General features: G+C 45.6%; 1 protein-coding gene across 2 annotated transcripts in view; it reads left to right on the forward strand.

Moving 5' to 3' along the window:
* MATN2 (matrilin 2) overlaps positions 1–13146 on the forward strand; it is a 606908-nt gene that overhangs the window by 286043 nt on the left and 307719 nt on the right. For both annotated transcript variants that reach the window (XM_069621407.1, XM_069621408.1), the window contains exon 4: positions 1739–1861. In XM_069621407.1, coding sequence (XP_069477508.1) covers positions 1739–1861 — 123 coding nt within the window. The remainder of the gene's footprint in view (positions 1–1738; positions 1862–13146) is intronic.

Genomic DNA, 13146 nt, shown 5'->3' on the forward strand with positions numbered 1-13146 from the left:
AGATCGGCAAACAGCAACACTGATTTGGTGAGTACAAAATGGCAAGCAGGTCCAGTGTAACGTACAGGAGAAGCGATTAATTCTCCATGGCCGTCCACCAAAGCCACAGACCTCTGCCTCCATGTATCAAATGATTTCACCGCAGAATTAATGCTCAAGCAGAAGTTGCATTGCCAAAAGTTCATAACCTTTGACCTACAGCAAGTTATATATAGCATGACCTGTTTTATAAAATGTGTGGGGGGAGGGGCGCACGGATGAGCAGAGGAAGCAGAAATGCCCTTGCAAGTGTAAGGAGGATATGGAGTGCATAGCACCGCGCACCAAATCATCAGCGTAAACTGAGGACAAGTGGGGGCAATAAGGTGAGTAGTGTGTGGGGAGTAGGGATTCATGAGGGGAATGAAGGGCCCTGGGATAGGAAGGAGAACAAAATTTTCCTTAACGTAATCATTGACTAAGGTGTGCAGCAAAGTGAGTCATGCGAAGGTCTCATTATGAGTTTGGCGGTATGCGGTAAAAGTGTCGGTAACAGAATTGCTGGTACTTTTACCATTCAGCCAAATTATGAGTCAGCGGTAATACCGTCTGTGGTAATACTGCCGACTGTGCGGATGGTAATGGCAATAGCGTTGTATGTGTCCGGATAGTCATTTTTGGTGGTAATACGTTACCGCCAGTGAGCTGCACACGCAATACGGCAGTAATTCTGCCGGTTATCACAGGAGTAACGAAAATACCGTTGGGGCGGAAATACAGCCGTAGTGTCCAACTCGTGATGAGCCCCAGAGTGTGGTGAAGCCATAGGTCCTCATGATGAGTATGTAGGTAAAACTTAAAACATGTTTTGTTTTTAACGCAACGTGTTAAGGTGTTCTTTGCAAGGAAGTGTGCTCTGCTTAACAGGCACACTTTCTGCAAAAACTGCAGTTAAAAAAGTATCCTCATTGATTACACCTGAACTGACATCTGGCTGGGAGAGTGAGCAACATGATCACTTTCATCCATATAGTAGATACGTGAATACTTCGGCTGTGCACAGTGCAACGATACGCTGGTGGCTAAAATATGAAATTGACACATTTCACATACAAAAGTTACATACAACTTCCAATGTGCATCTAGTCCTAGTCCCAGTTCGATAGTTTAGCTGAGCTGCTGAGAAGCTCTCATACACATGGGGCCCCGAATTGATGCACAACCCAAGATAATTCCAGCCCTGTTTAACACCGTCCTCAGGTCACAGCCATTGTTTAGTGCCCATCCTTTCCACAACACCACAGTGCACATTGGGCAATTTCCCTTTTATTAACATCTGGGATTGAGAGGGGTGCGTGCTATGTGTGGTCAGAGGAACTATTCAATTCTCTAACATGAAAGCACTTCCCAGAGCGTTTCCTGTGATAGATATCTTGTGTGCTATCACACCCATGCTGTTGTTGCGAACTGGATCACGCCTAATAATCAGTCTGTCATGCTCCGCCTTTCATCCAAAAAGTGTAACTAATGCATATGCTACAGAATATTAACCCACTAGGGCGCATTAGTGAGTTACAGCAGTGTGCCCGAAGATGAAAGCAAGCCCAAAGTGGTGTTGGGAGCAGCCTAAGTCTAAAAGCTCCAAGTGCGCCATAGGCGCCTGTTCATTATCAATTGCAGCTCTTGTGTGAGAGTAAAGCTGTACCACTGCTTCTGTTGTTGAGTCACATGCCTGTCACGTGTGTTCTTTCTTTTTCAGTTGCCCATCTCTGCGCCACAGTTGCTCATGGCTGCTCCCACTATTGCATCAACACGCCTGGCTCCTACTCATGCAGATGCAAGCCGGGATACCTCCTGAACCCAGACCAGAAGACCTGCAGCAGTAAGTACCTCCCCGCCACTAGCCCCTCCTATAAAAGTAACAAGCGCCATAGATGGGCCTATGGCACCTTTTAGCAGTCATCGCACATGGGCGTGAAATATGTTTATCATGTACGGCAAATCCCCCATTATATATCACCTCTTATAGAAATGAGCATTTTTGGCATTGTGTTGAAATGCTTGAGGGAAGTTCTGACATTTATTTAATTAAAAATGCAACAGTGATACATAGACGGGGATCCACACAAATGGTTACATTGTATCTTAAGGCTGTTATTCCGGAAGATTCCAGGAACATGTAAGTGGAATGTCTAAGAAGATAGTGCGCACTTTCTGGTGGCCTGTTAAGATATGCCAGGAAAGGGTGTTGAGGTAACAAAGGTGTAGAAGTTTGAGGTGTCCAGTCAAGTTCGAATCCAAAAGGATCGAATGCCATAGGGTCGAGTCAATAGGACCTAAAACAAAAGGGTCGAATTTTTTCAAAAAAAAATATTTTTTTTGGGTTTCAGTATAGGAAAAAAAGTGGCCCCACAAAAAAAAAAAAAACCCTTTTCTTTTCGGTCCTTTTGATTCAACCCTATTGCATTTCGATCCTTTTGAATCCATCCTTTGACATATAACCGAAGTTTGATATGGGTGAACTTGTACAAGAGAGGCGGAGCATCCTCTGACGGGCCCATAGGTCAGAGCTCACCCTTGAGTACCTGTAAAACAAGATAGCTGCACCATGTGAGGAATATGGGGGTGCAGGATTCACTTACTCCAACACAATTCAATAAGGACAACTCAATAGTTTGGCAAAGGGAAGTCTGTTTAATAACAAGTACAAGACACGGGGAAACAAATGGGAATCAGCAGTGTTGCGATTGCCTGTCTCGCTTCAACTTCCTCGAACTTCATGGAAACAGTAACATATATACTCAAAACTCGTCATCATTGACGTCTAACTCTACACGTTCGTCATGCAATATTATTGGTTGGAAAAGGTAACTTAAGTATAGCTGCTATATCTGTATTATGGTAACATAGCATGCGGATTGATAACTCTTATCGGGTGGGCGTCTACGCCCATCCCTCTACATCACACGTGATAGACGTCACTACAAGTATGACGTTTTATTGGTTCTACTATCTATAAGACCCTACATTACATGGTCCATTGTGATTGGGCAGGTTATATCCGTAAACATAAATCTCCACTTTAATTAGCAGCATGCAGAGTGGACACCCAGGTGCCTTGTGCCCCAGGATTCACCCTGCCCCCTTTCCATCAATCAGTACTTTTAGGGCTATGTGTCAATTAGTTGGCTGGGGATGGCCTAGAAACTGCAGCCTCTTATCTGGAGAAGTTATGGCATCCTTGGTTTGGGTGACATCAGACGTTGGTAACTCTTCGCGCCTGGATGGTCACGTGTCTGTTCACTGTGAATCTGCTTCACTTCCCTTCTTTTCGAGTATTTGATTCTCCTTAGGCCTCGCCACCTGCCTGGGCCCCCTTATCTTGACCTTCACGGGGCAGGCTGGTATGCTCTGAAGTTTCGATTCTTCAGAGTTGCCGCTCTCCTCCCTTCCTTAGGTTGACCTCGAATTCCCAGGCGTGAGCTGCTTCTTTGCTGAGTTTCTATTCCGCTCTTCCTTCTGGCTTTAGCTGGGATATGAAACCTGGCCTGGAAGGCCACTGGCCGCCTGGGCATACTTCTGCTTTTACAAAATGGAGTCACACTTGTATAGTGGGCTTTATTGAGGTAGATATATGGTTGGCACTTGCCGCTCTATTCTTCTACTAAGCATTGCAAGCAGTACCGTTTTCTTAGCTTCTTGCGTTCCAAGCCTATTTACACGTGTTAGCTGGTTAGATACTTCCATCTTGTTTTACAGTGGTATTTCCTTATGTTTCAACATTGTCTCCTCTTCTGCGTCCATTACATCTATTTTCATAGCAACTCACACTAGTGTGTTATCTTTGGTTGTCGTTTTCGTTCATCCGTGAGTCTGTCCGCCCCCTCGTGTCATTACCACTGGCCATCCATTAAGGCTCTTTGGGTCTCTTCGTAGACAGTCTGTAGGTACTCTTCATTTCGTATCAGCTGCTGGTATGGTTGTCTAAGAGGGTACCGTGCAGCCCATGGTTGTCTGGTTTTGGGTGTTTCAACAGGTATTGCTCTTCTGATGTACACTGGGCAGAGCCCAAGTGCAGCTCTCTGTTGGTTCATCTCCTCATACCTCACATACCTTGGCGAGTACGTTCCTGGTACCTCAAAATGGCGGCTAGGGGTGCAGACCATGTCTGGGACCTCCTCTACACTCCCCCCTCTGGTCGGTTCATCAACCACTTCTGCTTCCTCCTTTGGATTCATCTTTCTTGGTTCTTCTGTGTCCTATTCATCGTCTTCAGGGTTTGTACACGATAGTGTGAATGTGTGCATCTTTGGAGTCCATATTTTTATCACACCTTTCAAATTTCCTGCTGTTTTTACATGTTCGTCTTTGTTCTAGGTCATTAGCTGGCATTGTCCATTTGGGCTGCAATATATCAATTTTCCTTCATATGTTCTTCGTTTTCTCGGATATGCGAACTTTGTTCCTTCTGGCGCAAATTCGTTGGCCTTCACAAAATTTCTGATTTCTTCATTAGTCAGGTCTCTGGGCTTCCATCCTGGTTCGACATCGACCATGATTTTCATTCCAATGGCTTTCTTCGCAGTTTTCTGCCACTGTGTGATGATTATCTTGGTAACACAGAATCCTAGTATTATCATTACTAGCAGGGCTCCCAGAAACATGAATATATCTGCCATCCATTGCGGGACCCATGAGAACAGTGCTCCAAACCAGCTGTCATCATCCACTTCATCGATTTCGTCAATCATCTGTTTTTTTAAGTTTGTCAGCATACCTATGGCTTCTGTTAATATTCCATTTTCTACGTCATGTGAAGGTATAAATGTGCAACATGATTCTCCGATTTTTGCGCAAACACCTCCATTCATTGCTGTGATCATGTCAAGTACATATCTGTTCTGGAGGGTCATCAATCGGATTGCTCTCTGTTCTTCTTTGATTGTGTGAAATCCTTTTATAGTGGTGTTGATGGTCTTCAACAACTCCCACCTGGTTATCTGCAACCATTTAGCATTCACTCCTATTTGGATGTGTGGCACGAGCAGTTTTGTGAATACTGTTGAGGTGAGGCTAAACAGCCTGTATTCGTACAGGATTGCATGGAATGCTTCTTCTGATTTAGCAGAAAAGTAATTCTCTCTCTTCATCCGGGATACCAGATCCACAGATCTCCTTTTCCATAGATGAGCATCTGCTTTCAGGAAACTGTCAATACTCAAGTCACTTTTTGGGATCACTATTGCGGGAACGTGGACGTTCACTAGTGTGCATATGCTTCCCCAGTTTTTCGGTAGTCTTATATATGCCTTGGATCCACACGCCCAGTAATGGTCCATTATAACTGCGGTCCCTTGCATCATTCCTGGGGCTTTAAAGATTTGTCCGCAGTTTTGATTCTCTGCTATTTTCCTTGTGCCATTGTTTCTGAAGCACAGTTTCGGGTTTATCAGGGGTACTATCTGCAAGGGTCCTCCTCTGTCTTCGAACCATGTCAGCAGTTTCACCAGTTTTGGCCATAGAGGTTTGCATAACCTCTGTGAGTTCTCTATTGCTTCTTGGCCCTATCCAAGCTCAGCAGATTACTACTCCTTCTTCCCATCCATTTGGGGAAACCACTGTTCTTCCAAATTTGAGCCTCTTCTGCAGTCTTTCCTTGGACGTTCAGTCTTGGTTTTATTTCCCATCTTGTTCCCGATCCTTTAACTTCAGGGTTCTCATATCTGATCACGTGATTCCTGGTATGTGCTCTGTTTCTTGTTTTAATGTCCTGGGCGAAGCCATCTTCATCATGGTAATCCGTTTCAGTGTCCCATATCAAGGAGGCGTCTCTCCACATAAACTGTCCTCTGGTGTTGCACATTGCTACGGGTGACATACAGTGTGCTGTAGGGACATCAATTTCTACGGCCACAAAGATCTTGGATTTCCCATGCTGTACGGTAGAAGTGCACAGACAAAGCATTCTCCTTCTGATTGCCTTCTCCTCACATCCTTCATGTGCTGGTACCAAATGTTGTTTCCTAGATGTGCCGTGCTGTCCAGGTAATCGTTCAGTTCATTGTCGTCTTCATGTGGGCTTCTCTTGATTCTCAGTGTCCTTCTGTAGTTAGCTATAACTATATCTTTAAATGCATCTGTGCTGCTTTTCCACTCTGGGAGTCTCTCTGGCATGTTTTTCGGTGGAGCAGGTTTCATTATCTGTATCACTGTGGTAGGGGAAGGTTTTGCATTTTTGTTCCGCTCCTCTTGTATCCTTTTGTAGATCTCCTTTAAGCACCATTGGTTTACCATCTGCCAAACGCGTGGCGGTGTCGTGGGCCTGGTGCTTGTTTCTTGCATTGGAACCGGTGTGCTTGTTATTACAGTCTCTGTAGGTCTGTTTTCCAGTTCCTCATGCAGTTTCTTCGCTCGAGTTATAAACGGGAATAAATGATCTATCAGCATTAATGTCCTTGCAGAGAACTCTCTCGTAGCTGCCTCTGTCTTTTTGAGAGCCTTTGTCATGATTCCCTTAGTGATTCTCTCACTTTCTTCTGCTCGGGCTCTTCCACTGCCTTCTGAGACTGGTTGTTCGGTAGGTAGTCTCGTATTTTCTGTTGCCTTCGTTAGAGGTCCTGTAGCCATTGACACTTGCCCTTGTTCGTGTGCATTCACTGTGTGGGTGCGTGTAGTGGTCAGTGCTACGTTTTCATTCATTCCGTGCTGGCCCTGTCTCCAGATTTTCTCTTCATTCATTACCTCAAGTTTGTATCTATCACTGCTAATTACATTCAATTTTAGCTCATTGGCTTTACCATCAGCTTGTCTCGGGACAGGAATAACCATATAGGGTCTAGGAGCTTTTGTGGGATTCATGCGTATATTCTCTGGAGGGTGCACTGAGACTGGAACACTCTGTGCACCTATAAAAAATGCAGTTCGGATAGTCAATGACAAGAAAACAATGATAATTACTATGCATATGCACATGATTGAGCGATATGACAGTTTGCAGCATTTCCTTCAAGGGAAGTGGGGGCGCCCCTCTGCTTGTGGTAGGGCCAAGTTACTGTTCTGGGCCCCCATTTCGAACATGAGTCTATTGTCAATGTTCAGTTCCTTTCACGTACTCTGTTTCTCAAAAGGTTGTATCATAAAGTGTCAAGTGCCTTAAGGAGTCTCCCCTCTTGAGGGTGACGATTGTCTCTGGTTATGCGAAGCAGTTTTCCTACTAGACTATAGAAAAGATTAGACTAATACCTTTGGTTAATTGCATTCATTAAGCATATTAAAATAGGTAAGCTCCCAGCTCACCTTGCAAACCTGCTTCAGTCCTGATGATATGCTGGGACCTGTTAACAGTGAAAGGGAAAACTTAGTCCCAATCGGAAATCGAACCCAAAAATAACAGACAAAAATAAAAATAAAAATAAAAATAAAAGTGAAAAAATAAAAGGAAAACAAAACGGTGAAGTTCTCGTTTCTGCTCTTCTCGATCTGTCCCTCGCAGAAAGATAAAGTACTGTCTCTCTATCTCCTCGATCTGTCCCACAGCGGAAAGCCTCACTGGAATCTTCGCAGGTACTCTCGCTGGAAGTAGGATAGCTCCACCAGGAGCATGATTCCATCGTGGAGCATGCCCATATGTGCTACATTGGCTGGATCTCTGATGAAGGTGATGACGTCAACATCGGCATCGGACACCACTTCTGGAAAGTCAGTGACTAAATGAAATAGCACATTGTGAGCCAACCGGCTGTCCTCGGGTGACAGGGACATTGTCCTTCTTTTTCTGGGCTCTGGATCACAGGCCTTTTTGTTGACGTGAACAGTCTCTGCACTTTCCTGCTGCATGGATTGCTACTAGGTAATTGAGCTTAGCCCATAGCTGGTTCAATTGTTCAATGTTTCTTGTATCTCTGACGAATGTGTGTGTGTCCGTGGTTCTTCCGACAAGTGCTGGGCATTTCTCGATTATGCGAAAGAAGAGCGTAAAAGTGAGTTCATCAATCGTTGCCTTTGGTGGAAGCATTTGTGACCTTATTCACCGTACTCAGGCAACTCGGCGAAGGCCTCCGTGAGGACAGTCAGTAGTTGCTGTAAAATCTTCTTGTTAGCAGGATCTTGAATAAAGTCTGGGATACTGGTGTCTCTCCCTACAAGTGAAGGGTATGTCTCTAATACTAATCAAAAACAGGGCAGCACATCCCTTGTGATATTTCTGTTGGGGGATACCATAAGGTATGCAAACCAAAGTCTTGATATTAGCTACTTCAGGATACTGTGTTAAGCTCTCAGAGGAAAAAGTCTTGTCTGTAGTAGAGTCTTGGTTTTTCATAATGCTTGAGTGTGACTTGATTCAAAAGTTTGTTGTGGCTTAGATGTGCTTTTCTCTTATTCACCCTGCAACTGTGATGCACGGAGTGTCCATGCTAGTGTCTTTTATCACCTTTCTTTTTGCTTAGGGGACATGTTCGGTTTAAAGCCACAATTTATCAAAACCAGAGTTCTTTTGTCTTTGGCTTTGCTGCTCATGCGTCCTTCTTCCTCGTCATGGATCTTGTCTGCACGTGCTGAGGTTCTTCACCGTTGTTTGTGTTTTCTTCGCGGTGAAGTGCAGCTTGAGGGATCTCTCCGATGTAGGGTTTAATGTCATTTAGGAAAATCCAAGCCCTCCTGCCCTGCAACTTGACGGCTGAGGGTGTGCAGTCCTCTACGATGAAAGGGCCATTGAATCTTGGTTCGTCCCACCTTTTCCTCGTTTGGTTCGTTATCAGTACTGCATCACCAGGGAAGACGAGGGGTGCACATAGACCTTGAACTGTTTCTGCTTCAGCGCCTCCCGTTGTGTTTTGTGCTGTGCTGCACCCTCTTTGCCGTTGCTGCAGTTGGCCAGAAATGACAGAGAGGCTCGATGTCATGCAGTTCAAATACTCCTGCATTTCGGTCCCCAAGACCTCTCTAGTTGGCTGGGCATCACATCTAGTACTATCTCAGGGTGTTAGGGGGGTCCTCATCCTCCTGCCCGTGACTATCTCGTGCAGCGTAAGATGATGGTCGGAGCCTGGTTGGTTCAGAAGTGCATGCAATGCCAGTGGTAGACAGTGCAGCCATCCCTTTTTTAAAGTGAGGTTCAACTTGGCTATCCTCTCTTTTAACAAGCCGTTGAGCCTCACACATATGCCGTTACCTTCTGGTTGATACGCCGATGAGAACTTGTGCTTTATACCAAGCAACAAGCTGATCTGATCAAATACTGCATTGACAAAGTGAGCCATGTTATCTGACCTCATTACCTCACACGTCCCCCATCTAGGGAACACTTCCCTCACCAGGAATTTAGCAGCACAGGTTGAGTATGGGTGTGTACAAGGACCTGCTTCTATCCATCTAGAGAATGGACACATCACTACAATTAAGTACCTGTAGCCGTTGCACACTTCAATCATGTCGACATAGTCAATATGTAGGTGCTGAAAAGGCCCATTTGGCTGGGGGATGATTCCTCTCACTACTTTTAATGTGTGCCCAGCGGTGAATTGCTGGCAGATTATGCAGTTCACCATAAAGAATGCAACATGCTTCGCTAAATTCGGTGTAAACCAGTCTCCTGCAGCGTTGCAGTGAGACTTTCTTTTGACATATGAAATGGGTACTGTAATTGCTCCAATGCTATCTTTAGTAGGGCGACAGGCATTACGGGTTTACCAGTGCTGTCTTGCCTTCACAAACCATCAGAGGGGTTTAAAGAACACCCTTGACGCTTCCATAGATTCTTCTCTTCCTGAGGTGCCTCCCCATGGAGCTCCATTAGTTGAGTCTGCCCCATATTGCTATAGGCCTCTGGTGTGGCTCGTGCTACCATCATACGCTCATGGGTGCTTGCCACCTCCACGTCCATGATCATTTCACTCTTGGATACCATACGCTTGGCTTCTGTGTCTGCTTCATGGTTTCCACGTGACACGAAATCCATCCCTTTGGTGTGGTCGGTGCATTTCACGACCACTATGCCCACTGGGAGCTGTAGTGCCTTTATCAGCCTGTCCAATGAGGCTGCATGTTGCACTGGCGTGTCGTCTGCTTGGAGGTAGCCCCTCCTTTTCCAGCGTGCTAAGCCTGCATGCCTGGTTGACGTCACATAGGCGGAGTCACTGTACACTGTTACTTCCTGGTCTGCATGATTCTCAATAGTGAGTATCAACACCGATAGTTCTGCAGCTTGTGCTGAATAGTGAGATGGTATTCGTGCACTGACGAGTACTTGAAACTCTCCATTCGCTATGTGTTTTACCACGGCCACGCCGGTGTATCTTTGTCCATCCTCTTGGTCGATTCTTGATGAACCATCAATGAACACAATCTCACCACCCGCCAGGGCATTTTCCTTTACCCTGGGGATTTCATCATAGAATTCCTCATAGTTTGCACAGTCGTGTATACGTTCTCCCTCTGTGACTGGCTCAGCTATGAACGTAGCTGGATTTACAGTTTTACATCGAACTATTTTGATCAATGGGTTAGAGATCATCACCTCGTAGGCAGACGCTCTCTGAGATGTCAATATGCCCTTTGGTTTCCCTAGTATGGCGAATAATGAGTGCTCGATGTATAACGTCATGGAGCATTCCATTACAATGGATGACGCCTTCTCTATGGCGAACATGGCAGCAGCTAGATTTTGTTCACATGGGAAGTGGCCTCTCATAACCGGGTTCAGGCTCCCACTGTAGTACGCCAAGGGCTTATACCCCAGCGAGGTTCGCTGATCGAGTACTGCCGTTATGACATTGCCATCTGCAGGTGAAAACAGGTAGAATTCCTCTGCATAATTAGGAATCCCAAGAACTGGGGCCTTACAAATCGCCCCCTTGAGTTCTGCAAACCCCTTCTCCATTGCCTCAGTCCATTCAATCGTTTCCTTTGTCGCCTGGGCCTTCTTTAGGGCTTGAAGCAAGGGTGTGGTATAAGAGCTGTAATCGAAGACCCATGCTCTGACATAACTGCACAGGCCTAGGAAGCTCTGCATTTGCTTTATCGTGAGCGGCTTAGCAGTGTTCATGATGGCTTCAGCCCTTTCTGGGGTTACCTTCTTCCCCTCGTGTGAGGGGAGCCTATGTAAAGAACCTCTTGTTGACAGTATTGTAACTTTTCCTTGTCAACTTTATATCCTTTCTCAGCCAATATAGTCAGTAGCTGGACCGAATCGCGCCTGCAATGCTCTTCAGAAGTGCTACAGATCAGAATGTCATCCACATACTGCAAAACAACGCTGTCTACTGCAATATTGCTTAGGTCCATTTGCAGGATTCTGTTGAAAAGGGATGAAGAATCACAATACCCCTGTGGCAATCTTGTGCTCTTCAGACGCATTTGTCTGAAAGTAAACAACATCAGATCCTGCGGGTCACGGTGTAACGGGATTGAGAAGAAAGCATTTTCAAGTCAATCACCCTGAAATATTTTGCCTCAGAGGGTATGTTGCATAGGATTGTAGATGGATTAGGGACTAGAGGGAACTCGGCTTCAACAATATTGTTTAATGCTCTTAAATCTTGGATTAAACTCAAAGACCCTCCCTTTGATTTCTTGACGGGGTAAATCACTGTGTTACAGGGTGATTCTGACGTCACTAGGATGCCCTGCTCCATCATGGCGGAAATTGTCTTTGTGATCCCTTCATCCGCTTCTCTGGACATTGGATATTGTCGCGCTCTTGGTAAAATTGCTCCTAGTTTCAGTTAAATTTTCACTTCTCCTGCCCCCTTCATATCGTGACGGGCACTTGGGCCATGTCATCTTCAAAGTATTCTGGACGTATTAGTGCCAACATCATTCTCTGTGGCACCTCTCATTTGATCATTTTGACCCAAAATATGAGACTCACTTCCACCCTCGTCTCTTCTAGGTCAGGGTGCTCTTCGAACAGATCATCATCAGTGACGTCAGTCACTCGATAGCCTTCTTCAATGGCGATAATCGCGCACCATTGTCTGCCTTCGTCATCATACCCTTCGACCAGTGCTACTTTCCCTCGTTCTGCGCCAGTATGTATCATTAAGGGAAATACTTGTCCCTCTTCTTCATGCATAGGTATTCTTGGTCTGAATAGGAATTCATCAGGAGTTCTCATAGTTCTATCTGCAAGGCCTGGCAATCCCGCCATGAGCACACGCACCCCATATTCTTAGACTTCTGGTTCTAATGGTATAGCTCTCATGGCTATGCATCCGGAGTATACTCTGATTACTTTGCACATGTTTGAATAATGCATTCCTGGAGTGGAGCATACTATGCCATTCTCCGTAAACGAAATTGTCATATTCAACTTTGTCATTAAGTCCCGACCCAAAATGTTTACTGGGGTCTGGCATGCATATAATAAGGGTACATTCATCTCACAATCCCCCACAGAGACTGGGAGATTGTCCGTAAAGGGAACTCTACTGTGAGCTCCTGTGAAACTCTGGGCCTCATTACACGGTAGGCAGTAAGGGTTTACCGGTACCGGTAAGGGCACCGGTACCGGTAAACCCTTACCGCCTTACTACGAGGTCCCTTTGCGGGGCCCGACCTTAACGGCTGGTGTAGACCAGCCGTTAAAGTTGGGACCCGCAAAGGGACCTTGGTGCTAATCACGGTACCGCAATTTGCGGTACCGTAATTAGCTCCTTCCCCATATTGATTCACCATGCCTGTTACCATTCCTTGGCCATTTTGCCACATGCATTGGCTTCTGCATGCGCGCGCCACATGTCCTGTCATTCCACACAGCCAACACACTGGCGGTGGTCGGGCCATCTGTCCATTTGGCGTATCTGGACTGCCCATCTGCATGTTTTGAAAGCCACCTTGATTATTCTGAAAACCTCCCTGATTACCTTGAAGCCCTCCCTGATTACTCTGCCATCCTCTTCCTCTAAATCCCCTTGGGTAAAATCCCACACTACCCTGGTTATTCTGCAATGGGTTAGTCGCTTGTTGTGCACTCGGTTCAGCTGGGTTTGTCAACATGGCTCCTTCGAGAGCATACTTTGAGAGTTTCTATTGCACCAGCTTCGCTTCCTCACCCTTACGAGTTGCCTCCTTTTTTCGATTCTTTTCTTGCAACAATCTACAGTAGTGTGCAATTGACAACAGTATTTCGGCCCAAGGTTTAGCTTCTACTCCTACCAATTTCTTGAG

This window comes from Ambystoma mexicanum, chromosome 5q, assembly GCF_040938575.1.
Source record: "Ambystoma mexicanum isolate Mex_15411 chromosome 5q, UKY_AmexF1_1, whole genome shotgun sequence".
Lineage (NCBI taxonomy): Eukaryota > Metazoa > Chordata > Amphibia > Caudata > Ambystomatidae > Ambystoma > Ambystoma mexicanum.